This window comes from Eumetopias jubatus, unplaced genomic scaffold, assembly GCF_037043125.1.
Source record: "Eumetopias jubatus isolate StellerSeaLion01/CBP00866 unplaced genomic scaffold, mEumJub1_p1.0 scaffold_4, whole genome shotgun sequence".
Taxonomy (NCBI): domain Eukaryota; kingdom Metazoa; phylum Chordata; class Mammalia; order Carnivora; family Otariidae; genus Eumetopias; species Eumetopias jubatus.
This window is the reverse complement of record NW_028274810.1, coordinates 166,812,449-166,839,608: the sequence shown is the minus strand read 5'-3', so window position 1 is coordinate 166,839,608 and position 27,160 is coordinate 166,812,449. Positions and strand designations below refer to the sequence as shown.

The following is a 27,160-nucleotide window of genomic DNA, read 5'->3' as shown; positions in this document are numbered from 1 at the left end:
TCCTCAGCGCCTGATCGCAGGGGGGGGCCGTCCCGAGTCCCATGCTCAACGAAAGTGGCGAGATAGGGACTAGTGAGGACTCGACGGCAGGAGGAGGATGGCCCGGACACTGCCGACCGCCAGGCCTGGCAGGCGGAGGCCGGGACACCCCACGGCAGGGGCGTAAGCTATGAAGGGAGGTGCGACGAGGGCTGGAGGCTGCGGCCACTGCCATGTGAGAGGGGCTGCCCCGCCGCGGTACGGCGGACGGCGGGCTGGGGGCTGGGCCGGGGGCGGGGTGCGCCCGGGGGCGGGGAGGGCCGAGCGGAGGGAGGGCCGATGCCGCCGCCGGCTCTTCCCGGTCGAGGGTTATATAGCGCGGAGCGTGGAGCCCGCTCAGAGGCGGCCGGGAGCGCTCCGACTTGCAAGCGGCGCTGCGCTGCGGAGCCCAGTGCCCAAGTGACAGCCGTGGGGAGTGCAGGGCAGGGGAAACGAGACCGCGGGGGCAGCTGCAAGCCGTTGGGCAGCGCTCGACTGTACGCGAGGAGTCGCCCCTTCCTGGCGCTCCCGCTGCCCCGCACCCCACTCTCCCACCCTTTCGCAACTTGGGTCAAGTTGACAACTCCCGCGGCGGCCGGCGGGCCCGTGCGGTCTCCGCTGCGCGCCCCTCCCCCGGGGTGAGAGGGAGCCGCCGCGCCGGCTCCGAGGACGCTCGGGCGGCGGCGGCTTGGCCATGAGGGCAGCGCGCGCCGCCTAACTCGCGGCTGTCACCGCCGCTGCAGCGGGACCGACCGACCGACCGGCCGGCCGGACGGGCGCTGCGGGACGGGCAGGCGGCCGCCGGCAGGAGGCGCCGAGCCGGGCGGCTGCCGCGGCGGGCACAGCCCGGGGCCACCGCGCCGAGCCCGGGCGGGAGTGGCGCCGCGCACTCCAGCCCGGAGGGCACCTCGAGGGAGGGCGCGGGGCGCAGCCCTCTGGTCTCGGAGGCTCTGACAGACGCCTGGGGGGCCGGGAGCCGGGCTGCCCTGAGCGGGGTGGGCGCGGACGCGGACGCTGGACTCGTGCGGGGTTCCGGGCGTCGCGATGAACATCGTGGTCGAGTTCTTCGTGGTCACTTTCAAAGTGCTCTGGGCGTTCGTGCTGGCCGCGGCGCGCTGGCTGGTGCGGCCCAAGGAGAAGAGCGTGGCGGGCCAGGTGTGCCTCATCACGGGCGCCGGCAGCGGCCTGGGCCGCCTCTTCGCGCTCGAGTTCGCCCGGCGCCGGGCGCTGCTGGTGCTCTGGGACATCAACACTCAGAGCAACGAGGAGACGGCGGGCATGGTGCGCCACATCTACCGCGACCTGGAGGCGGCCGACGCCGCGGCGCTGCAAGGTAACTCGGACCTGCGCCGGATCAAGCCTCTCCCCACCCCCGAGCCGTCCCCGGGAGGGCCCGAAACCCCACTGCCCGGGTCAGCCCCGCTCTCGAGGAAGAGAACCACCCCCTCGTCTCCTGCGAGTGGAATTTGCCCCGTGAGAAAGGAACACGGTCACCTCTGTTTTAGAAGGGGGAAGGTGTGGCGAACCGTCTTTACGGAGGTCCTGTCTCTGGGGACGAATGTCGGGTTTCCTCAACCCTTTGAGGATAGGGAAGGCAGAGGGAACTTGCTAGCACAGGTTTGAATCCTAAAGAAATGCCTCACTCCCGTTTGCGGTGGGGGACTAAAGTGTCTCGGAAGTTGTTCTCACCCTCGACTGATGCCTGTATCTATGTTACTGTGGTCTGAACCGCTGAGGCTCGGGCAGCATTGATGATTTCACTATAACTTTAACCACAAGAAAATAATTAACATTTTTTCACCAGAGACAAGTAGGTGCTTTAGTTATATACTCAGCCTGATTGAAAGATGTCCTACCTCTTTCAAAGCGCTTGGAAGATTTAAGCCTCATTGTAAATTTATTTCATGTTTTTGATAACCTCAGGAAATCTGCCTCACTGTATTTATTAAATAATCTGAATCTGAGGTGTTTTTTTTTAAAGCCATAGCGGAGACCATAACCAACCATAAATATTGGTCTAAGAAATTTGATAATGGCTCTTACTCTTTGGTAAAGTTTTTCATTTCCGGAGAAAACATATGAACTATACCGAGAAGATTAACTTGGGACACCACCCCTGCCCCATATCGATCATTTTTCACCAAAACCATTGGCACCTGCCTTTTAGGTCAGAAAATCAAAGGTCAAAAATGTTACATTTTCAACAGTGGTATGGAGGGGTAGCAAATACAGATTTTTGTGCTCCCTTCCAAAACCTAAGAGAGAAAGGTATTCAAAAACCAGGAAGGAGAATTTTGGTTTTTAAATTGAGATCTTATGTGGTAAAATTGCATATTTACCTTTAAGTTTGATTTATGTGAGGTGCTTCTTAGGAGAGCTCAGCTATTCCAGTTAGAAAAAACCAGTGATCTCCATTCTTTCATGAGAAACTTTAGGTTCATTTCTTGGCTTTGGCTGACTTCAGATTGTTAACAAATCAGTTTTGATTTGTGACCCTTAAGGAGAGTTTCCATTTTGAGGGTGCTGGTACTAAAAGAGTGAAAGCCGGTCCTGGCCACTGTTCCTCAAAAAAGACAGGAGTGTGTAGTGTTTGTGTTTGGGGGGCGGGGGGAGGGTGTTACTCTCTGGGCTGAGATCAGTTCTTTCCAGGTGTCTTTAGCTCCAGGAAGCTGATCCCATGAGGTCTGACTTGTATCGGGCTTGTCACAATTACATGATTTTCCCCTAAGCAAAGTTATCCAGTAAATTGCTGTAATTCCCAAAGACTTTTGGGGGAGGAAGGCAGCTGTAAGTTCAGTCATTGGCAAGCCTCAGGGTGTTAGAAATTTGAAGCTCACTGTAGTATTTTTGTTTTGTGTGATCTTTGTCCTACTGATTGCCATGTGACTCACGTTTTGCACCCCCACCCCCTTCTCTGTTCCATTTTTTTTCCCCTTCATCTGGACTTCTGAGGACAGCTGGGAATGGTGAGGAAGAAATTCTGCCCCACTGTAACTTGCAGGTTTTTACCTACACCTGTGATGTGGGAAAGAGGGAAAATGTCTACCTAACGGCTGAAAGGGTCCGCAAGGAGGTCGGCGAGGTCTCAGTCCTGGTCAATAATGCCGGTGTGGTCTCTGGGCATCACCTTCTGGAATGTCCCGATGAGCTCATTGAGAGAACCATGATGGTCAATTGCCACGCACACTTCTGGGTAAATATAAACATCCTTGTTTTTATTACTAGGCCCTCCTCAATGAGAAGGTTGGGAAGGAGCCAGACTTCAGTACCAGCCTGAAAGACACCTGTACTGTTTCACCACAAAGCTTCCTTCTAATTTGTTATTTCCCCATGGTGAATTACACTGTATTGCCAGTTACTATCAAATAATTATTTTCTACCGAATTCCATGCAGTCTTTCTGAAGAGGGTGAAGGACTGAACATTTTGAACTAGTTTTGAAAGATTGCCATAAAAATAACAAGAGGGAGCATAAAACCCTGGGTTTGTTTATTTTACTTTCTGTTGAGTTTGTAAAACATTGGTTGTTCTTATGAATTCCTGAAGTCAGAGTTTAGGCTTCCAAATTACTGCTCAGCCACATTTTAGAAAGTGCCAGAGATTCTGAGATCAGCATTTGTGGTCCATTGGGAGTGGTCAGGCCACCCTGGCAGTCACTTGACATCCATTGACCATCCACAGGGTCTGTGGCATTGTCCTGATGGAGTACATCTCAGAACTCTCTCAGTTTACAAGATGCCTCTCTTAGGAGAACAGAGGTCACCCTGATAGGACCACAGAGTCACTATATAAGGGGCAGAGGACTGTGAGACTTGGGGAACCAGGGACTTAAACCACATCAGCTTCTCACCATCAGAGCTACTACAACATCTAAGGATGAGAGGGAAGGAGGGCCTTCTTGCTCTGGGGACCAAATGGATCCCAGTTTTTCAGCTAAACTTCAGTAATGGTAGGTGTGAAGCTCTCCCCTATAACTGTACACTGTTGACCTTTTTTATTCTCTTCTTCCTCCATAGTAATTCCCCTTTACTTTTGTAGACAGGTAAGAGCCAATAAAGAAAGGGTAAGGAGATAGGATTTTTGTTTTTGTATTTTCCATAGGCGGATTAGCCTTCTAATGGAACACAACAAAGAACTGTTTCTTCTAAATAGGTCACATTAAACCTCATTAATTTTTTAGCAACTGCTTAAAAACTTAATCTGGTTTTAGAAGTACTTACTCAAATGCTGTTCCTTGAACATCAAACCATTTCTCTGATCCTGAAAGAAGCTTACTTTAATGTTTTATTTTAAAACATGAGCTTTATTTAATTCATTTCCAAACTCTAGAAATGAACACACAAGTGATATGAGCTAACTCATATGGATGTTTTAAATGAGTAAGGTGATTACCAAATACAGTTTGGGGGCATTTAAGTGTGCCTGTGCATGTGGGCATGTGCATAGGTGTGAGAGAGAAAGAAAGTGTGAGTGTGTGTGTTGTGTGCAGTGGGGATGGGGAACTGAATAGAAGTCCTTGCTACCATGGGGTCCATAAGAGCAAGTGGCAAGGGGGTGGATCAGGTGAGTAAAGGCCGGTACAAATGAATAAACTTGGCAATATGGTTTATCAAGAATCTTAGGTATTTTTAATTCTGAGTAAACCAACCACCCTTTGAAATAAGACATGTGAATTGCAGGTGAACTTGGAGTTTTCATAGTGGAGTGGTAAGGATGAAGCTGCCTTAGAAACTCCAGTTGATTTCAGTCAACCCGTCATCTTTAAATAGATATACAGCCATTGGCAGGCTAGTTGTGGACCACCTTTTTTCCAATAACCTTTGATGGAGATGATCCTCGGTTTCTGAACTGTAAATGTTTACCTATACGATGCTCTAAAGTTTAGCCATCTTGTCTACTTTCTCTGCCTGATTATTTTTCTGAATTATAAAATTTCAAATGTAACCACACTTTTAAAGAAATCCCATACAATCATCTGCAGTTAAAGACTTTTAAGAGGAAAGCAGCCTCTCTTCACTAGACATTCTATAAAATGAGAGCTAATTGAGAGTGTGTTAAGCACAGAAAAGCCATAGCTTTGGATTTGAAAACGCACATCAATTGATAAACCGTATCTTAACATTAGACTACTTTCTAACCTAAGGAGAAAATTGAATCAAATCTCCAATAGAAAAATTATTGTGGAATTGAATCTATATAGTAAGGAGGAACATACCACCTTCCCAGAGTCCTTACTTTGCTTTGAGATGTTGCTTAACTACACATTTTAGGGAGTTCTTGGAAGCTTTGACAGTAATGACGTCACTTCATATTAAAATATGGGAGGCTCCTGAATACTCCAGCTGTTTTTCCCCTAAGCATCTAAACTGAAGAATTTATTTTCAATATTGAGTCAGAAAATTCATTTTAGAGTTGGAATTTCTGACTTCTTGCCAAGCCTGACAAACCCTTTAAGAAATTGAGATCTAGCAACTAAAATTTAGAAGAAGACTTACTATAATTTTTACAGCAATTTGGTGGGGTGGGGGGTGTTAAATAATGTAAGAACTACCTGAATTCAGCTTCCCTTCCAGTAGTCCTCTTAGGCAAAAATGTCTGTGACAACTGTCTAAAGATATATTAGCATGTGCTGTTTTCCTTCCAAAGAAAATAACCAGTGTGTCTTTTTACTGTATATGGGTGGGAACAAGAAGTTGCCCCATACATTTTATTTAAAAAGTATATCAACTGAGCAAAGAGTTGTTTAGTCATTTGAATGGGTAGTCTTGAGCCAGACTTGTAAGTAGCAGTTGCTATCTGTTTTCATAAAATACTGAATGGTATGTTGATCCTGACTCAGCGTTAAAGTCCTGTGCAATGAAATAGAAAACCGTGTGGACTTCCACTGAAAAGCTGAGGGCGCTCCTACTTCCAAACCCTTCTACTACTGCCTTTGCCTTCAAGACCCTCTTCCTCCACTCCTGTACCTTTTAGGGCCTAGCACATTTCCTAATACAGTCTTCCCTCCCCACTCCAGCCCTTTTCTGGCATTTTTGCATATTAGAGCTGCAAGGATCCTTAGAGTTAATTTTGTCACATCCCTTGTTTTCTGATGAAGCTACAGTTAAATGGCTTGTCTAAAACTTTCTCTCTTCTTGCCATTAATCTCTTGCAGCATCTGTTCATTCCCACCCTCTGTGGCATAGTATGTGCTCTTTGGTATAATTTTTTTTATGCGTTGTGCCCTGAAATTCCAAAATAGATGGCAAGCTGTCTGAAGGCAGTTTGTTCTATTCTTCCTATTTGTTTTCCCCTGCTTGGACTAGAACTCCACTCCTAAGACTCAACAGTCAATAAACGAGTGTTCAATAGGCTAGACTTCTGCTTAAAGATTCAGAAGATCACCTACTTAGGATGCTCACAGAAGCCTGTCTTGTGAAATTTCAAAAGGTAAGCCTTATGGTGGACTAACTCAACGCTGTGCAAGACTGAGGAGATCTCAAAATGGGGCTGGCTCACATTCATAATGGTTTGTATCTCCTTTTGTTTTGCTACACAACTTTTCCATTCTCTCTGCCCCACCCGTGTGCTCACATTTACTGTAGCGTATTAACTCTGCTCATTGCTGCGTGCTCCCATTTACTATGGTGTATTAACTCTGCGCATTGATGCGAGGCTAGCGACTTTGAGAAGGCCGGTGTTGATAACCCGGTTGGAATCAAGCTCAAATCAAATGTATGGCAACCATTCATATGTCCCAATGGCTGGGGCTCAAGGAGAGGATTCCCACTGCAATTCCCTCCTCGATTCTTAACCTCATACGATTTCTTTCCCTGCACGTTGAAAGTTTTGGCTGTGCTCAGCATTATTCTACACAGCCCTCTGGTCTGCTGTGATGCGATGCTTCCACCTTCCAGATTCTTCTATCACCAGCAGTTTGGGGTAGACTGTAGTTAGTATAATCTGTTGTGCAACATTCACGTCAGGGTTAGCACAAGACCAAGAAGAATATATGCAACACAATGCACTTTAATGTTGGCATAATCATAGCAACCATTCACTTAGGCGCTCTCTGTGGCTCTGTGCGATACAAAAGCTTGAAAATACCTTGCTCGTCTCCTTTGAAACGTGGCAAGTTGGCCTTGCAATTCGCAAGCCTGTATTTTCCCCAAAACATTAATATTGCTTCGCTTGTTATTTTTTAAGAATCTTAGCTTGCTATTTTGACAAGACAAGAGTTTATCTGTAGATCCTTTTTGACCAAAGAGCTGCATTTGGCCTTTATACGTGAGCAGCAAATTGATCCCTGATTAACCAGAGGGGGGAAGCCAAAGCATTTAACTCCAGGCCTTTTATGTTCTGAAGAAATTTTGCATGGTAAAGGGCTAAATCTGTCAAATAGCTAGTCGGTAATTTACTTCTATTGATATGGTAGTCAGACAAGATAATTGGTAGTTAATTAATAGACCACTTAACTTAAAAGGTTTCACAGTTTTAAAATACTAATTACTGAATTAGGCATTTATCTATATCCAAATGTCTAAAGTCTATTTAGTTAAAATCCATCCAGGAAAAGTAAAAGCCCACCAGCTAGATCTGAGTAATGTAGCACTTAAAGACATTAGTGCTATGGTACCTAATATCTCATGAATGGTCCCTAATCATTAATGTTTAAGTTCCTGTGTGATTTACTGGGTTTTAATCTCAAATGCCGTATTGTTCTCTGGTTAGAGAAACCTAGTTTTGTTCGCGGCCTCTTAGATTTAGACTCTTAAGTATTCATATAAAACTACTTGGCCAGTACTTCCTCCTTCAAACCATAATATTAAGAATTGTTATACCATATATTTTATGAAGTGTTATTTTCCTATCTTAGGATAGCTACTAAAAAGTTGGAATTCACGGCCAGTTTTTAAGTCTGTACTAGAACTGGCTTCTGTTGTTAAATAAATATCATATGCATAAAAATCAAGCTTCAGGAAGACTCTCTAGGTCTTGAACTGAACTGTAATTTGACATGGAGTAAGCATACTTTATCTTATTAATTCTTGTGGTCCCATTTAAAAACATCTCTCAGGTAGCAACTACTCAGATACTTGGGACTGTATTCCTAACAGGGTCTTTTCATAGCCTTGTTTCCTAACACAAAATAAGATCACCTGCCCCTTAAACATGGCGTTTCTATATTTGGTATGTTACATGGTAGGCCCAAATTGCTTCTATTGCTACTAGAAATCAACATCTATGACATGATACAATGTCACGTTACGTAACTGGTATGAGCAGGGCACCATCCTATAAAAATCCTTGCAACATCTTTGATGTGTGTTGGAACCTGTGTCCGGTTACCTCAGTTTAGAAAATATTACTAAGTAACCAAGATCATATGAAGAAATAGCAGTGTCCCCCTCACTGCCAAATCCAGTGTGCAGCTTGAACTTGCTACAGAATGTGATCCTGTTAACCATCTCTGAAACTCCAGCCTTTAGTTTCCATGATAAGCCCACTTTCTGCTACTTCTCTTCTGTCTTCCCAGTCCTCTCGGCCTCCCTGCTTCTGAGATGGAATGACTAGTACTACATGCTCAAACCTCTTCTCACTGTGCACCCCTAGAGGGGTAATCTGTTGATTTCAGTGGCTTCATCTGATTTCTGAGACAGTTCCCAAGTTCACACAACTGTCTTGCTGTTTCACTCATTCCCTAAAATCAACAAGTTTCAAAACTGAACTAACTCCTTTTTGCCCCTTCTGGAATCCCCTGATATGGCCAGGACCAGGCTTGGGAACATCAGCAGTATCTTTAATTCCCCATCCTGCCCACATTCATGGGTCCTGACTGTTGTGTTGCTACCATGTACTTTGATCCCCTCCTTCCCAGTCCTGTGTCCTCCCCTGTGCTTCCATCACCTCTTGCCTGGACTTTGGAAAGAGTCTCTGAACTTCTTTTCCCCGTTCCCAGCTTTTGCTCTTCAACCTATGGTTATCCAAGCAGACTCGAATTTATTACCTGCATGCTTAAGGATTATGCTAAGAACCTACTCCAAACCTTTGGGTAGCCATATTGTTCACAGCATGAAGTCCAAGCTCATTAGCATGGCAGCTTAGATCTTCTAAAGCTGATTTCCACCTGCCTTCCAAATTCATCACCTATTATATCTCCTGGTCAACCCTAAACTCCCCCTGGGCTGGACACCTCACTGTGCCCTGATGGAGCCCTGTGCGCTCAGCTGTTCTGCCACCTGAGACCTGTCTTACTGGGAGACAAAAGAAGTTGAATAGTTTAAACAAAATGTATCACTACCTCTGGGAAGGGGAAAAAATATTCAAAATACTTTCATGTTGACTTAATAGTATCTTTATGGATTAAAGGGGCGGTCCCTGTAGAGTAGTTTAAAAGTTTAAAAGTTCCAGTTCAGGGAATGGCCCATTCTTGTTTGATTATGTGCTATTTATCTCAATTCCTAGAAGCGAAGTTGGTGTTTGTTCTTTTCTCCCTTGTTATTTCTACATCTAGGACTTTATCCATTATCTGTAGATAACGTAGTAGAAATTAACCTATAGGACACGTCAAAGTGAAAGCATTCTTTAACAACTGTGCTAACACTGAATAGCTTTTTCAGAAAGGCTGAATGGAGGAGTGTTCCCCACGTGGGGTCCTCAGCCATTTATTGCAGGATTGGGTGACAGGGGCCTAGAGAAGAGCTACAAGCCCCATGGCCAAATACTGAACTGTTCACATTCTCCCGATTTATTCTGTGCCCTTAAATTTGTTTTTACCCTAACCATTTTTCAGATTTTTAAGATCTTTGGCAAATTCTAGTGAATTGACTTCAGTTAACTTGAATAAAATTATTTTCAAGAAGTTTAATAACCTCATTTGGGACTTAGAATAATTTTTTGAAGTAGGAAACGCCTTGTATGTTCACTAGCTAAAATTTAAATTAAAAAAAATAAAGTAGGAAACCCCTTTTTTTTAAGTTCCTTCAGTTAAGGAATATTAATAGCAGACTCATCTAAACTTTCTGTTCTGTTTCAGAAACTGAAATTAAGCCTCATTCATTTATGATAAATAGCCTGTTTGCCTCCATTTAATCCAGATACCGGCCTATATGGATAGATGTGTAGATGACATGTTTGTTTGCTTGTTTTGGAATGCTCAATGAATAAAAGCCTCATTACTATGGTGCAGTTATAGCCAACAGACTGGTAAAAGCCAATTTGAGCCGCTGTTTTAAGTCCTAAATACCCAGGATGTTTTTGGAACCCCAAATTGTACTATGCTGAATTTCCACTAGGGGGTGTCCTGGCAGGGTGGATTTGTATCTTACTTCCTTCTGCACTCACAAGCAATAATTTTCCCAAGATAAAGGGCCTTTTGTAGCTAATCTTTGGAGTATGACAAACTCTGATAGTCCTTAAGAAATAGGGAACTACTCCCTGTCTCAACTGAATGAGTTAAATCCAATGTTTTGAGCCTGGAACTCTAGGGATCAGATTAAAATGTGTTAATCTCTTGGTTTAATTAGTGATTTTTTTATCTCAGAAGTTACTATAGGGGTTAGCTATTCACAGAACTACCCCTTTCTTATAGTTTCTATTAACTGACCTAAAAAATTCCTTTTAGGCTGCGACCTCTTGTAAACATAATGGGAAAATAACCCAGAGGATGGAATCTTGTAATTCTTTCTTTGAAAATACTGAGTGGACAGGTAGAGCATACAGCCAGCCCTTGTGGTAGGGCAGCCTTAGGGAACTTCCCTGTGTTGTGACCTAACACTGTTAAGATACCATTGTGCAGAGTAAAGGTTGTCAGAGCATGGCCTTGGGATTTAATCACGATTACCCTGACGCTTTTGGCCCGCCAGTCAGTCCCCGTCCGCCTGGGTTTGCAGGCTTACGCCATCCCAGCACTGGAGGGTATGCCTTTCAACATGAGGAATGCTAACATCATTTACTTGATTTCACCCAGCAAGGCCCATTCTTGAATTCCTTTTTCTTTTTATTTGTCAATTCTCTTAAAAACTCAAGTTCACACCTGTCAGGGACCATTTTCCTAAATGCTCTGAAACTAAAATTAAGTGAACCACGGGGAAAAATTGAATATCCTCTCATAATGATCATAAAACTTTCAACACTGCAGCAAATGCTGCTAGAATATTTAACAAGTGAGGGCAATTACTGCCGCAACCTTGAGTGCTGTCAAATTAGCGCAACTGACAAGCCACTTACAATGAATTCACATTTGGAAACAAAACATTACTTGGTCTGTGAAACTTTCAAAGATCACACAAAGTTATGTGTGAAAAGATGGCAACCATGTTAACATTGTAAAGGTTGTTTTTTTGTTGTCGTGTGTGTGTTTTTTTGGTTTTGGTTTTGGTTTTGGTTTGGGGTTTTTTGGTTTCTTGGTTTGGGGAAACCGTGGTGTTTCTCATTTGCTGCTTGCGTAAAATGTGAGTTTCTTGCCTTTCAAATAGCTTAGTACTGGAATTTTTAAATATTAACAAGGTTCAGCTTCTTAGTGTTATTCTAAACAATGGGGCTCAAAATAACACTTCCCAAATCAATGTAACTGGGAAAATATTTGTGGTGTAACTTATGGAAGCACATGGGTATTTTGAGGACAAGTGAAACTTAAAATTCAAAGCCTGAATTTTCCCACCTGCAAATTGCTCTTAACATACTGCCCCCTACTGATTTCTCAAGGATTTTTAAAAATGGGATATTTCTACAGTATCTTGGGAAAAAGAAACATCAGGTATAATAAATTACCTTAAAATAGTTCTGTGCTAACTTTTAGTATTTTTATGTCTGCTGGACTCTTCTCTGTCGAGCGTTATAATTTATATTTTAAAACTGTTGTTGTCTGCTCCCAGTAAAAGAGGACTAAAGGAAAGGATTACAGAAGAGGTGTTACTGGAAAGCGTTGTTTCCCAGCATCAGCTAGGATTCTGGATGAAAGGGGTCAGGCAGCCGAAGCAGCTGCTCAGCACTATGGTTTTGAGGCTTCTGGTTGTCAGGTAGTAGGTTTCTGCCGGAAGCGAGTCTGGCACTGCCTGGAGGGTAGGGAGGCCTGGGAGCCATACAAAAGAAGAATCAGGAATTGCAGGAACTTGAAGAAACAACATAACCAAAAATAGATAGCACTTATAACCAAAAGAGCCTATAAATATATGCTTAATGAGCCTGGAGTGCATTTACCGTACTTTTATATAGCACTTAAATTTTACAGACCCTTTCATAAACACTCTTCTCTCATTTGAGCCTCAAAGCAACTATGAATTAAGTAGAGCCATTATCCCCATTTTTATGGATGAGGAAACAAACGAGAGAGGTTATAGGAATTGCCTAAGGTCACCCCTGGGGAAAGAAGAAGCTAGGACCCAGTCCCTTATCCTAGGACTGTAGTTTAGAATCTCTACAAATACTCACCTGGGCTACATGTTCAAAGCTCCTAGTAGATTTTCCTATGAGTCACTTATGCTTTTGCCCTTTGGTATAATGAAAGAATCCACCTTCAAATGTTGATTTTTTTTTTTTTTACTAGCATAGTTCATTTAGCAATGACTAATGAACCCTAGCTTAATATCACCAGAAAGTTTGCTCCATAAATTAGACAAAAATGTAACATTCTAGACTAAAGAGCCAATACCACATTAGAATTTTATTACTAAAGGCCAATTCATGTGTTTTTCCATGCTTTTTCTGTAACTTTCCGTGGTTCACATCCGAGATGGTTACTTCATTGAGAAGACTGTAGGATATCCTTGGTCACTTAGCTTCCTTGCTTTTCCTAGTTCACATGTCAGCACTGACAAGGTGGACACAAAAAGCGAATAAACAAGGCACTTCAACAAGGATTGGCTGCACAAAGTTCTATAAATACTTGGTACCAAAATGTCAGTAACAGGATGGTTTTAGTTTTTTGTTTTTTGCTGTTTTTTTTTTTTAAAAAGCTTATCTCCTAGAAAATGTAAAACCTTTATTCTGTTACATAATAATCTTACGGAATTAGAATTCCAGATAACTCCATAAGCTTTTCCTTTGGAAATGCTAATCATGGATTTTCAAAATGATGCACTTTTGCCCAGTTGATGGCGTCCAAACTTATGGCGCAAGCATCTGATTTGTAAAGGGCTGAGTTTTTCCTAGGTATGATTTCCTCACAGGCTTACCAAAGCATGAAAGCTTCAGAAAGGTAAATGAGAAAAACGGAACAGGTAAAGGCTAAGGCTGAAAGCCCTGTCTTGAAAGCTGAGCCTTCAAAGCCTCTATGGATGTGGGGAGAGGACATTGAAGCCTCCTCGATCTGCGTCTGTGAGCTTGTTCTAATGGCTCTGGGGTATCTTAGTCCATTTAGTCCATCTGCACTACTAGAACAGAATGCTGGACACTAGCTGCATTACAGATGACAGGAATTTATGTCTCACTATTCTGGAGGTTGGAAGTCCAAGAAGATGAGGGTGCCAGCAGATTCCAAGTCTGGTGAGGACCCACTTGGTTGGTAGACTGCTGTCTGCTGAAACCTCACACGGCAGAAGGGGTGAGAGGCCTCTCTGGGGCCTCTATTAGAAGGGCACTGATCCCATTCCTGAGGGGTCCCTAAGGCCCCACCTTCTAACACCATCACAATGAGCATTAGATTTCAGTATGAATTTGGAGACAGAAGCATTCAAACCACAGCAGAGGGGCTTGCTAGTGCTAAAAATGGATCCAATGCAAATATACAGAGAATCTGTCCGTAAACTCTCATAGTTGTCCATAGAAGACTCTGGGTGAGCTTGACGTTGGTTTGAACCAGCCCTTAGCTTAATAAACATTGTTGGGGAAAGGGTGTGGAGAGTGGGGCTTCCCAACCTCTAATATGCTGGTTCAGAGAACACGGGTAGGCTAGAGGGTAGCGAAATCTTGCAGTTTTGCTGAGTTTCTAGGAGAAATTGATGTGAGGCCACTTAAGGTTTAAAGTAGACAGATTCCCCAGCCCACCCTAGAACCTTGTGCTCAGTCTGTGGGCCAGGGCAGTGGCATCAACAGCATCACCAGGCAAGCTACACGTTAGAAAAGCAGACCCTCAGGCCCCTCCCAGACCTACTGGATCAGAATCTGTAGTTGATTCCAGATCCCAGGTGATTCTTTGGCACATCAAAGTTTGAAGAGGAACTGATCTTGAATATGCATTTTCCTTTCCACTTTCTCAATATTCTCCTTCCTGCTGCCTTTTTGTTTTTCTTTCCTGAGCTAATCAGCCCTTTAGGAATCTCGTAGACAAGAAAAATGCCAGACCACACACTCTGTGTTCCAATCCTAGTCTAGGTTTATTTTTTTTTATTTGGATTCCGGTCCAGTATCTAAAAGGGAGAGTGCAGGTGCTATCTTGCTCACTATTCCCCTTGGTGGCTATGCCCAGGGTGGAGTTTCCAAAGCCATAAGCATCATGGAACAAAGTCAAGACCCTGCAGTGAAGACTACGTTCTTCCCACCCAGGAAGTAAGTACCACCTTGCCTGTCGTGTATACCCTCTTCCTCCACTCCTGGCCCCTGGCATATTGTTGGCTTCTAGTATTGGGTAACGGAGGGCATGGTGTCTCATATATACTTCGGATACCTCAGGGGAGGTCTTCCTTTTTAGTTTTCACAATTTAGTAATGTTTTAGGTGGTTTAGCCAGAATTGTGATTGACAAGTGATTATTGCTGTCTTCTATTCCACTTTAGTCCTGTTCTCCCATGAGGAAGCTAGAATATACCAGACTAGTTGCTGGATCTGCAATTATTGTCCTTGGAGATATTTCTTAATTTAGTAGTGGAGTGGTAGTTCGAAGGTATGGACATACAAACTAAAACTGATGGGCTTTTGAGCCCAAATTTAAGTTGTGAGTTTTTTAAAGCCCAGGATGCCTTCCGAACCTAGAAAAATGTCATTATGCTATGAGAACTAAAGCTTAGAAAAAATCATCACTGGACTGCATGGAACTTGATTTGCTACTGTGCATGTTCTTTCAGAAGTTCACAAAGTTTTCTCTTTAACAGTGCCTAATACAATATAGGTACTCCTCAGACTCTTATATATAATAAGTAAATTCTTTGTCACTACCATGCAAGTTTAAGAATAAAGTTTTCAGGAGTGACCGCTTGATTATTTTACCTTTCATTTAGGTAAAGATTTTAATTTTTAAATTTTTTTTTAAAGATGTTATTTATTTGTCAGAGAGAGACAGAGAGTGAGCACAAACAGGAGGAGCAACAGGCAGAGGGAGAAGTAGGCTCCCGCTGAGCAAGAAGCCCAATACGGGACTTGATCCCAGGACCCTGGGATCATGACGTGAGCCGAAGGCAGATGCTTAACTGACTGAGCCACCCAGGCACCCCGCAATCTTAATTTTTTTTAAAGACTCCACAGTAAGCAAACTAGGAAGTGAGGGAGAATTTAAACTGTTTAGACATATGAAATACAAAGGATGATGGAAGATGATCTTGAGGACACTGTTGGGCCATGCTATTGGAATAGAGGCAGGAGGGACAAAGGAGTCCTGCCCCTTCAGATGGCCTGAGCAGTGGCTGAGCTTGTGTGCAGTGTTTATTCCTCATGAAAGTGGTTACTAGTCACTAGAGCAGAACCGGAGCCTCTGCCCTTTGGAAGATCTGTCTTTATTACAGTTTCTGGGATGTGAGTTGAGTTTGGGGCAAAGCAAAGGGATTAATGACAACATGTTGTTTAGCAGACTATTTGGCTGCAATTTTGTGGGTTATTTTCATTATTCTATAAAGCATTATTAAATAGGGAAAGGGGCCTGAGCTTGAAGGAGATCATGGAACACTCCTTTGATGATCTAGGACTCAGCCAGGGGGAGGGTCCAGGAAAACAGCACTTCAGAAACCGTGTTCAGCATTCAGTTTCTTTTAACATCCTGAACTTCCATGAACTCTAAAACACAGAAATATGATTATTTTGCAGAGAATGTGCAATTTCGTTAATATGTAAGAGGCATGAATTCAAGTTACTTTATTCTAAAAGGCAGAGTCATGACATCATATAAATGTTTAATGAACAGATTTTTACTGCTTACCAGCTGCTGGCCTCTGCACTAATAATGGACCTGATACCTTGCTGAGTCATTTACGAGAGTCTTATGCAAGGTACACGTCAGTGTTACAACTTGTATTTCCAACGCGTGGTAGGAATCGAAGAAAGAATTATTGGACAGAAGTTGTCATAACATCTTTGAACAAAGAAACCTTGGAGACCTCCTCTTTTTGTCTCACAAATGAGTTAAAATCAAGATTCAAAGAAGTCAAGTAACAAGGATGGTTAGTTGATTGGCAGCTGGGACCATGTGGTTTTTGGACTCCAAAGACCAGTGTTCTTTCCAGACAGATTGAGTTTTCAGTCACCTCCTTTCCAGTGTTTCTGCATAGCAAACCCTAAAATTCAAGGGAATGTTGATGTCTGAGTGGCTGCCTTGGGCTAGATTCATCCCATGCGTTAGCAGTGGGAAGGCAAGTTAATGAAGCATTTATTTTTGCTGAATAACTAATGGTGTCATCATCTAGGTGTTCCTTTGACAAGCCTAGCTCTTTTATTAGCTTCTTGGTTGTAGGGCAACTGTAGGAGTGTACTAGTGCATGTGTGTTAAGCATTAACTGCTGATGCCTTCAAATGTTAAACTAATCCCTGTAGCCTCAAAATAATAAAAGTATGGTAGATGTCACATTGGTAAGAATTCAATAGTTAGGACATACTCTGTAGTCTCTCCTCTATGGCTAAAGACAGAGCAGTATGTGTCAATCTGATAAGAGATTTTGTGAAGTCTGAAAGAGTAGTTCCAGGCTTCACTATCTTGGGGCTGTTTTGCAGTTTGTTGGGAGACTTTTCTGTCTCCACAAACACACCCAACTAGGGAAAAAGGAAAAAAAGCTGTCATTCAGTTACATGAATTTCAGAATTTGTGCTGTCAAATGCAACTACAAGATTTAAAGTCAGTGCATTGCTAGCAAGTATAGATTTAGTTTTTACTTCCTAATTAAAGATAATTTTGTAGTGAAAAATTTCAACTATCACGTTCTGTGGTCAAAGTGAAATTTCTTAGTTTGGTGGTCCGTATGTTTACTAAGCAGATAACATTTAGATCTACAGAATTAAGAGTATTTATCTAGCCGTATGTTCCTTTCCCAGGTTAGCTTGGGGGTATGTCACCATTTTTCCATCTTTAAACACACTAATGATTTATCCTATTCGCCTTTTTTTTTTTTAAGATTTTATTTATTTATTTGACAGAGAGAGACAGTGAGAGAGGGAACACAAGCAGGGGGAGTGGGGGAGGGAGAAGCAGGCTTCCCACAGAGCAGGGAGCCCGATGCAGGGCTTGATCTCAGGACCTTAGGATCATGACCTGAGCCGAAGAAGGCAGATGCTCAATGACTGAGCCACCCAGGTGCCCCTACCCTATTTGCCTTTTTAACACCGTTCCCTGCAATAGTTTGTACTACTGAATCACAGTTTTCCAGGAGCAGTGACTGAGTGTTCGGAGAAGAGTGCCACCAGATGTCATTTTAGCCTTGTAAATAAACAGTACGTTCCTTTGTGATTCTGATAAAGATAAGTTACTCTGGTAGCAACAGAGGCAGAAGGAGCAAAACACCAAGTAGAATTATTGAACTACTTGGAGGGGTACTATAAGGATGTCCAGTTAGATGTTCTTTGTTCAATGGAGTCTTGATTGTTGTTTCTGGGTTTTGTTTTGTTTTGTTTTTTTCTTCTCAGATCGTTTATATACTGCTCTTATTTGGAGATTCTGAAAATCCTTACACATCAGAAAACTATTATACATGTGCTGATGGTGTTAATCCTTTTCCCATCATAATATGATTTATGGCCCTCCTTAGAAACAAAAGTCTCCTGTTTCTTGGGTGTTCAAATGAGAACTAAACATTTTAAAAGGATTCTTTTTAAAGGATGTCTTTTCTGGAATTGACCATAAAACAGTTACACAAACACACAAAAATACAGTATGCGGCCTTTTCCTTCTGCGAGAAATTAACTTGGCTTTTTCCTTGGTGTCCATTAACCTGGAATGGCTTACAAATACAGAGAACACATTCTGGGTGTTTTAGCTACACCTTTAAAATGTCATCAGTCTCGAACATTTCAAAGCCAGACTTTGCCGGATACCACATTTCTTCACATTCTCTTTTGTTTAACTTTAGGCTAATTTGCCCTGACAGTGCAGCTGCAGGCCCTGCATCCCAGTGTGTCATTAAAACCACCAAGAATGATCTAGAGGGTTAGAACTGTTGGAAGTTAATTTGGCGTAAACCTAACTTTCAAAGATTTCTCGAGATAGGACATGTCATGTCTATGTCCAGTCACACTTCTGTTTAAGAAATTCTTGTTCATATTAGAAATATGACCTTTACATTATCTTTCAAAGTGCCCAGGGCTTTGAAGAGGAACCCTGAGGAGCTATAGCGACATTAGACTTAAGTATGTTTCATAAGAATGTCAGGGTCCATTTCAATGTCCTTCCCCCCCTTCTTTTTTTTTCTTTTTAGTCACATAGCAACCCAGTCAGCTGGTGGCCGATTATGGTTTTGGGAGTCTTATGATAAAATTACTCATGGGTGTGCAAAGGTCTATCTCCACATTTTTTAGCCAGAGTTCATTAGTAAGAGTGCTCTCTTTTTGCAGATAAAGTGATCCCTAGGTCCATTCCAGCTTTAAATTCTCCCACTGACCATAACAATTAGTGCATATGGGTTGCTGACTCTGAGACCCCCCAGATCAAGAGTCAGCCATTTTTTCCTGATGAAGAACTACAAGACCTCTGTTTCATAGACATTTGAACAAAAGGACATAGCGAGGAGTGCAGTTCTCTGGCTTAGGTTAAGCATCTAGCTAACCTTGCCAGCCAGCTCTGGCACCAACTAACTCTGTACTTTAGAGGTCATTGTACTAGGTGGTCACTTGTGATCCAAGTAATCCATCCTTCTAGTGAAGATAACACAGCAGTCCAGGTGTTCGGTGAGTGATCTGAGTTGCCCCTCTCAGATTCACTGACGGCGGCACATGCGTGAATTTATACTTAAGCCATTTGGGTGTGCTCTTAGATTTGCCCTTGATGTTCTTTTAATGACTCTTTGAGACAAAGTTAAAGATCACGAACCTTAACTTGAACTGACTGGTGTCATGGCAACTAGCACTTCACCTTTTGCTGGTCCCCATCTCGTACATGCTGCAATATTTGTGCGCATTAATAATTCATTGCAAAGTGCCAGATTTCTTTGTGCTGTCAAACTGTGTCAGGGACGGAATATGCTGTATCTCAGATGTCATCTACCAGACTGTTGAGGGCAAGAGTAATTAGAAAAGAAAACTAGTCAGGTTTCTTGGGAAAATTCCTGAAAATGTGATGCTTTTCTAGCCACCCATTTATAGCATTTTTCCTGTAAAGTAAGGGATAGAATTAGTGTTGATCAAAGTTTATTTGGTAATGTGCCCCAGACATAAGGCAGGACTTGGGGTTGTGGAAATAAGGCGCGAGCAATAATTGCTCGCCTGCATTCAGGCAGCAAAGGAAATGATTAACAGCCTTCGTGCTCAGTCACGTGGATCCGGCTCCAGGGTGAGCCCTGAAAACCCAAGTTTAAAAAGAAACCCGAATGGTCCTGATGTGAATGCTCTTATCCCAGGCTTACCTTTGCCTGGCACACAGTAAGAGCTGAGTGTTTGACCCCAGCCTTAGAAGACAGTGAGTCTGGGTTCCCAGGCTGACCCTGGCCTTGGATGGCTTTTTTCAGCTCCTAGTTTCCTGAACCTTGTTTGTTGTGCTCAACATGGATAGCGGTTGTAATTGTGGTATTAGACCTATGATCGGTGCACTTCCTAAACAAAGAATATAGGCCTTTGTCTTAGGATGTAGAAAATGCAATGACACATTGGATTTCATTTATACAGAAAGCTGTGTTTGTCCCTTATTAGGCAAAGAAATCACATATTTTAAACTAGACACTGACCTGCCACTACCTTTTTTTTTTTAACCCTCTCTAAAGAAAGCTTTATATTAAAACAAAACTGTGTCACACTTTACTTAGTTACTCAAAGTAAAGCATATTTCCCAGAAAAATGTTTACAACCCACAACTGGAGAAGATTTTGGTCACTAAGCCATATTTGGATTCTTTTGTTTCCCTTCTCTTTTTTTTTTTTCCTTTAAGTACAAAACCAGTAGCTTAAATGTCCCTCCAAACTAATTGGAGGGAGGGCAGGGAGTGAGGAAAGCAGACCCAAGTCACATTTTTTAGAATATGCAGCCAGAGTACCCTGTGCATAAACTAGAACTGTTATACTTGATATACTGATTTAACACAATTAAGTGCTGGTAAGTGTAAATTCTGCTTAGAGACAAGTACAGAATCAGCTCCCATTTTAGCCGTCATTGCTTGGCCAGATCATAAAACAGTACCTGCATGTAATAGATGTTCAAGAAATAATCGTTGAAGGAGTAAGTTAATACCACAGACTAATTTCAGGAAAAGGGGAGGGGTCATTAATCAGTTTCAGAACCATGCAACAAATTAAACTTAAAAAACAGTTAGGAACTTGTTAATCTTCTATCACCTGCCTTTATGTGGTGCTGGGGATCTGGATTAGTCATTTAACACCTGCAGGCAACAGCATCACACACGAGTCCAGGGAAGTCATTAGCGCCAACCTGCTTGGTGCCCATGTGTTTCCAGGCAGGGCCAGCCACCAGCTAGAGCGAGTGGTCACTGGCGATGTGAAAAAACAGGATCAGGGATGCGGACTCGCCAGGTAATTAAGCAGCAAGTTCTTACGGGTGTTCTATATTGTGTGTAATTTCTTGGGATTTAATATTGAGACTCCCCACTTAAGAACTTAACGGTAGGGTCCTTTGTACTAAATCTGTCCCTGTGTTTCAAGAGTAGGCAAACTTTTAATACTGAGAAATTATCTCTGAGTTGCATCAAGAATACATTTTACACTTTTTTTTTAGCTAATCTGGGAACGGTTAATCATAACCAGATACTTAAAAGAGGACTTATAGTCTTGATTACTTAAAGATATGTTTTCTTATTTAGATTGGAATATATATCCTTCTTTATGATGTTACTTTATTGCAGTTCTGTGATATGGCCATATATAAGTTGTAGAGCTTAAAATTGAACATATAATGACCTAAAGTACCAGTTCTTGCCTTTTTTGGCTGACAAGCACACCACACTAATAATTACTATCCTAATTACCCTAACCATTCCCACTTCTGCAAAGAAGTAAAATCCAGCTGAAACATCTGCTTCTTGGAAGAGAGACACTCCAGCAGTAAGCCAGGTCTCCAGAGTTCACAAGGAACGTTATTCACATTCTCTCCTCCACAGTGCCCATCACAGGGTAGTAGTCCCGCCATAATCTTTGAAAAAATAGTCAATATCTTCCAGCTTAGTCTGAGGCAGCTGGGCAAATAAATATAAACAATTAAAATCAAAATACCACAAAACGTATAATTGCAAATGGTACTGACCACGTCTTAAAGAAATACAAGGTGGTGTAGAATTACATAAAGGCTCAACACCTTCAGTAGATAATTATTTGGAAGCTCCTGTAACATAAGCACGTTGAAAAGCGCAAGAGGCTTTGTAAACATGTGATTAATATTATACTTTTAATTACGTACGAGGGCATTGGGAGTAGACTGTCAGAGAAGAGAAGAGTTCATGGGTAAAACCTCACAGGTGAGAATAAGTGTGCCCTGGGTAACCACAGTGAGGAGGCCCAGACAGATGGGGTATGAGTCGGGGGTGGGGGGGATTACATGGTGATCAGGAATCAGACTGGGAAAGACCTTGGGACACTTCACAGATGTTCATCTGGCAACTGTGTGCATCATGGATTGGAATGCGGAGAAACTTCAAAATAAATGGAATGACTGTTTTTGATCTTGTACGTGCAAAAGTTATTGTAACAAATTAGATATTTATGCAAAAATTCAGTGATCCCTTAGCCAGGAAATCCTCAGAGAAGGGCATGCAAGTCTTCTTTAAGTCCACTGTGTATTGTTTGGGTTTTTTAACTTCATAAATCATGGGGAAACTGTGTTGGCAATGGGATATAACTCAACAGTAGACAGATTACTCTTTGCTGCTTTCTTTTAAGAAGCAGGTTATAAAACTGTTGGGAGCCTGGTAGAGTAGTTAATAGATCATCTTAAGCAATTTGAAGTAATTTTTTTTTTTTTTTTTTTTTTTTTTTAAATACAGCCTTGTGTCTTGAAGGTGAAAGAGCCAGAGGGGGGAGAAAGAGTTTAGCGAATAAGAAATAAGGGTCTATTGCCCTGGAACTGCCACATGCTCAGCTACACTGAGTGGCTGGGTACCTGCTTCTGTGGGAAAGTCACTGCCCTGTAAGCCCCCCAGTGGAGTGTGGTCATGTAGAATGCTGGAAGCTCCTGTCCATTAGCATTGGACACATTTCTCATTATAATGATCCTGTACTTTTATCCTGCATTTTTACATCCTGAAATACTATACCTCCTGTTAGTACACTTCGGTAAAGTTTTAGATGCTGGAAGATGATGCTGGACGATCTCTTCATTTGGGGGTCTCTTCCTGTTTAGACATAGCCATAAGGGAGACATTAATACAAGGCACTTACTTGTGGGTAAGCTGGAGGCCCCTCACAGACCGTGAGATAGCTGTGTTAAAGTGTCATGAGCATAAAAAGATCCCTGACCTGGGAGTAGTTTAGATTAGCAGATAACTATCACTTGAAAGGTGATAAAGAGCCTTCGACTAATGGCTTTCTTTTCATCTCTGGCGATTGTCCCCAAAAGCTCTTGTGTTACGGTCTTGTTGGTCACGGCTTCTAATAGGCCTGCCACACCAATGATATGGTGTTATGCTAACCAGACAATCAAAGGATCTTCTCTTTTAGTAAATGAGATTTACTAATTAGATTTTGAAACAAATTGGAAAGTGTACCATTATGTGGGTAAAACTGATTTTATTTGGCTAAAACATTAGGTAGGATTGGCTTTTAAATGAAATTCACAGTGTCTGTTCTAAAGCTTGACTCTTAACTTTTCTTTCAGACCACAAAGGCTTTTCTTCCTACCATGCTGGAGATTAATCATGGTCATATTGTGACAGTTGCAAGTTCCTTGGGATTGTTCAGTACTGCTGGAGTTGAGGTTTGTGAGATATAAAGCATTTCCTTCATTCAATCAGTTTATCTTGTGTCAAGTATACCAAAGTCCTCTGAAGAGTGCCTGCTGCCCATACATTCATGAAAGCACTCTGCTCGACCTGTGTGCTGTGTGTGGAATGTTCTGCAGTAACCCAGGGCCAGCTGCTAAAGTGTACCTCTAATACCTTCTGCCATAAAATCACTTATACTAGTTTGACAAAGCCGCAGCATCAGGAAAAGTAGGTGGACTGCTAGTCCTTGGTATGCCCCCTTTTCATTAGCAGTTTTGCTTAATGATGGCAGGGAGGCACAGGGTCAAGAATGAAACTGTGGAGGGCAGTGGCAGTACCACGGGAAACAGATACATGAGGCCAAAGGTTGACGTCCTGTTTGGGTCGACTTGCCAAAAGTGAACTATCTTGTATCAGTCCATCAGAGGAGATGGTTATGGCGGATGTGAGGTGTCTTTCATTGTTAAGTTTGCAGAACTGGGCTTAACCAAACCCCATTCTTTACCATATTCCAATAGTAAAGCGTGTGTATATATATCATTCTGTGCTGTTTGTCCTCTGGGTGCCTCTAGCATAAAATTGAAAACCTCACCCCCATGCAAATAGGCAAAAGGACACAGAGTAGATGGCTTCCACGTTCTGCATTTCCATTCCTACATTTAACGTGGGGTAAGGGATAAGAACTTTCTATACCATGTGTTCTTAGATTAAGGTCTGGCTTAAGTTTACAAGGTATAGTTACCATTTCCATTTTTACTTTACTCTAAAGAGAAAATCAGATCATAATAACTTATAACCTAAGCTAGAATTGCCTTTCTCTCCTAGCGATAATGAAACAAACTGGATTTTCATTCTCCTTTACTGAACAAGAGACCATTTGTGAATTTTCCAGACACTTCAAAGTGAACCTCTCCATTTTTAGCTCCAGCTTGTTAGCTTTTATAAAATCCTTTGTGGTAACTTCCACAAAGTAATATGATACTTGGTCGATGTGGCAAAAAGTGTTCGTCTGTTTCTGCTGTTGCTTTGAAAATATTATTTCTGCACTGAACCACATCAGATATCTGTCTTTGAAAATGCTTTCCTTTTCTTTGCTTAGTCACCTGTAACCTTCTGTATCAAACATACAACCAGAGTAATAGGATCAGGGAAGCTTGGGCTTGGTCGATTTGGTGGGAGATCTGTGCACATACTTAGTGTTTCTGTTCTCTTCCCCTCTAACTCAGGATTATTGTGCCAGTAAATTTGGAGTGGTGGGTTTTCACGAATCCCTGAGCCATGAGTTAAAGGCTGCTGAAAAGGATGGAATTAAAACAACGTTGGTTTGCCCTTACCTTGTAGACACGGGCATGTTCCGAGGCTGCCGAATCAGGTCAGTGAGAACCTATCTTATTACTGATAAAAAACTGTTTTAGAAACCATCTTTCCATATTGGGAGAATACGTAGAATTGTATCTTGCACTTTATCATTTGACAATTAAACCTGTTACAAACCTCACTGATCAAGGTTTGTAAAATTCAGGTGAATAAGATTAACGAGTGAGGGTCTGGTACCACGCTGATACTAATGTGAGGAAGTCAATCTGGAAGCATCAGACAGGAATTGGCCTCTGCACCGTCAAGGAGGAAACATAAATATCCAGGGTTTCCCTTAGAAGCTACTTCCTTAGGAGTTATTTTGTAAATGAATGTGACTTTGATTTGGATATGAAACAATGTGACTGTCACAAAAGAGTAAGCCTTTCTTCTGAAAAGCCCTTTGAATTTTGCCCTCCAGATTTGGGAGCTTTCTCTTCGCAGAGAGTATATGTAGGTAGATTCACTGTAACAGAATGAGAAAAACTAGATTTACTAAAAACGACATAAAATACCCACACATTTTGAAAGGAGGCATATGGGAATATAAATGTCAGGTCATGTCTGACTTGAACTAGCAGAGTAAACAAAACCAGGAATCGTTAAAAGGATACTTGTAAAGACATGCTTACTTTGAGATCTTTGCTTGGATGAATTTGAAAGGCAAGGGCAGATAACCAAACCAGTTCCCCGTTGGTCAGGGCCGTTCTTAACACATCCTGAAGCTGGCCACACTGTGAAGTAGGTGGAGCTCCATTTGAGTCATTCCAATCTCTGGCTGACTCCAAGTCTGGACTGGGAATGGACTCAAGCTCTGCCACTTTTCCCAAGTGCACGCACACGTGTGTGTGTGTGTGTGTGTGTGTGTGTGTGTGTGTGTGTTGGTTTCTTTCTTCGTCTTGTATACTTAAGAGCCAATTGCCTAGGGTCTAAGGAGCCCTGTTTCCTATTTAGCATGACAGGTGTCCAAAGCTGTGGTGGGACAATGAAAAGTGAAAGGAATAAATTATACTATTAGGTTATTTCAACGTGTCACGTAATGAATTCAGCTGAAGCTGGGATGTCTATATGCACTTCATTTCAGAGACCCCTGAGAGAAAATACCTTGGTTTTCCCTCTTGGGGCATCCAGGAAAGTATATAGCTGACTTACTTCACTTAGAAAAGTTATGCCGGTGTTACACACCATCATTCTAATAACACTCAGCACTAAAAGTCTCGTATTGTGTTTGGGTTTAGTGTTTGTTATGCCAAACACCCTCTTCTTTTTCTACTGAAAAAAAAATAGAAAAATAATATGAAATACATTTTAAGGCATTTTAAAAACATTGTCTCGGGGCGCCTGGGTGGCTCAGTCATTAAGCGTCTGCCTTCGGCTCAGGTCATGATCCCGGGGTCCTGGGATCGAGCCCCGCATCGGGCTCCCTGCTCCACAGGAAGCCTGCTTCTCCCTTTCCCACTCCCCCTGCTTGTGTTCCCTCTCTCGCTGTGTCTCTCTCTGTCAAATAAATAAATAAAATCTTCAAAAAAAAATAAAATAAAAACATTGTCTCACCTTACAGAAAAGCAGACCAATTTTGCTTTTTTTTAACCCGTTTTCTAGACTATGCAAATAAAATATATTCATAGTAGGAAAATTTGGAAAATACAGAAAAATACAATGCAGAAAACAAAATGGACCTAAGATCCTGACACTTAGATAACCTCACTGTTAATGTTTGGATGTATTTCTAGTCTTCCCTACTTTGTGTTTATTCTTAATTTCATTTTTTGAATATTTAACTTTCAGGAAAGAAATTGAGCCTTTTCTGCCCCCTCTGAAGCCTGATTACTGTGTGAAGCAGGCCATGAAGGCCATCCTCACAGACCAGCCCATGATCTGCACCCCCCGCCTCATGTACATCGTGACTTTCATGAAAAGGTAACTCTGTGGGTTCCCTCCTGGTTCGGGTCTCCCCGTGCCCACCCCCAGAACCTGCCGAGAGCCAGCGTGCACTTGCTAACAGACCCCTTTCTTTTTTCAGCATCCTCCCTTTTGAAGCAGTTGTGTGCATGTATCGGTTCCTAGGAGCAGACAAGTGTATGTACCCGTTTATTGCTCAAAGAAAACAAGCCACAAACAATAATGAAGCAAAAAATGGCATCTAAGGATCTTTTTTGTACGGATTATCATTTCTATCAGAAGACGATCAAGGTGTTTGTCCGATCCACATCAGCATTACTGACATTCTCTGGATTCTAAACCCATGTTGACTTTTTTTTTAAATCAATTTTAAAAAAAATAAATAAAGTGCAAATTAACTGACTAGAATACTTGGAAAATGTGATCAGCAAAAGTGAGCTTACGTTGTTGCCAACAGGGTCCTTTGAGGCAAAACCCTAAAACCAGTCAAATCTTTAAGACAAGCACTGTGTGACGTCTCCAGGCTACCATTATTTTTCTTAAAGAGCAGAAAGTCTAGAGATGGTAACGTCAGTGTGTTTCACCTGTGTGGTGGTTTGTGTTTTTTTAGATCTCCATAGAGTTTATTAATTCTTGTAATTAAACTCTAGCCAATTGACACCCTTGCAACTTCAAGGACTGATAGTGCTATATTTTCTCAT

The 27,160-nt window shown here is 42.3% G+C and overlaps 1 protein-coding gene across 1 annotated transcript; it reads left to right on the top strand.

Annotated features, from left to right (window-relative positions):
- The first annotated feature begins 310 nt into the window (after nucleotides 1–310).
- RDH10 (retinol dehydrogenase 10) lies at nucleotides 311–26,857 on the top strand. Its single transcript, XM_028108509.2, has 6 exons — nucleotides 311–1,351; nucleotides 2,976–3,211; nucleotides 23,096–23,194; nucleotides 24,428–24,573; nucleotides 26,346–26,477; nucleotides 26,581–26,857. The coding sequence occupies exons 1-6, from the start codon at nucleotides 1,063–1,065 to the stop codon at nucleotides 26,702–26,704; spliced, it is 1,026 nt and encodes a 341-aa protein (XP_027964310.1). The 5' UTR covers nucleotides 311–1,062; the 3' UTR covers nucleotides 26,705–26,857.
- The last annotated feature ends 303 nt before the right edge of the window (nucleotides 26,858–27,160 follow it).

Coding starts and splice junctions, on each gene's coding strand:
- RDH10 (XM_028108509.2), top strand. CDS start 1,063: ATGAACATCGTGGTCGAGTTCTTCGTGGTCACTTTCAAAGTGCTCTGG. Junction 3,212..23,095: donor ATTGCCACGCACACTTCTGG/GTAAATATAAAC, acceptor CTTTTCTTTCAG/ACCACAAAGGCTTTTCTTCC. Junction 23,195..24,427: donor TCAGTACTGCTGGAGTTGAG/GTTTGTGAGATA, acceptor CCTCTAACTCAG/GATTATTGTGCCAGTAAATT.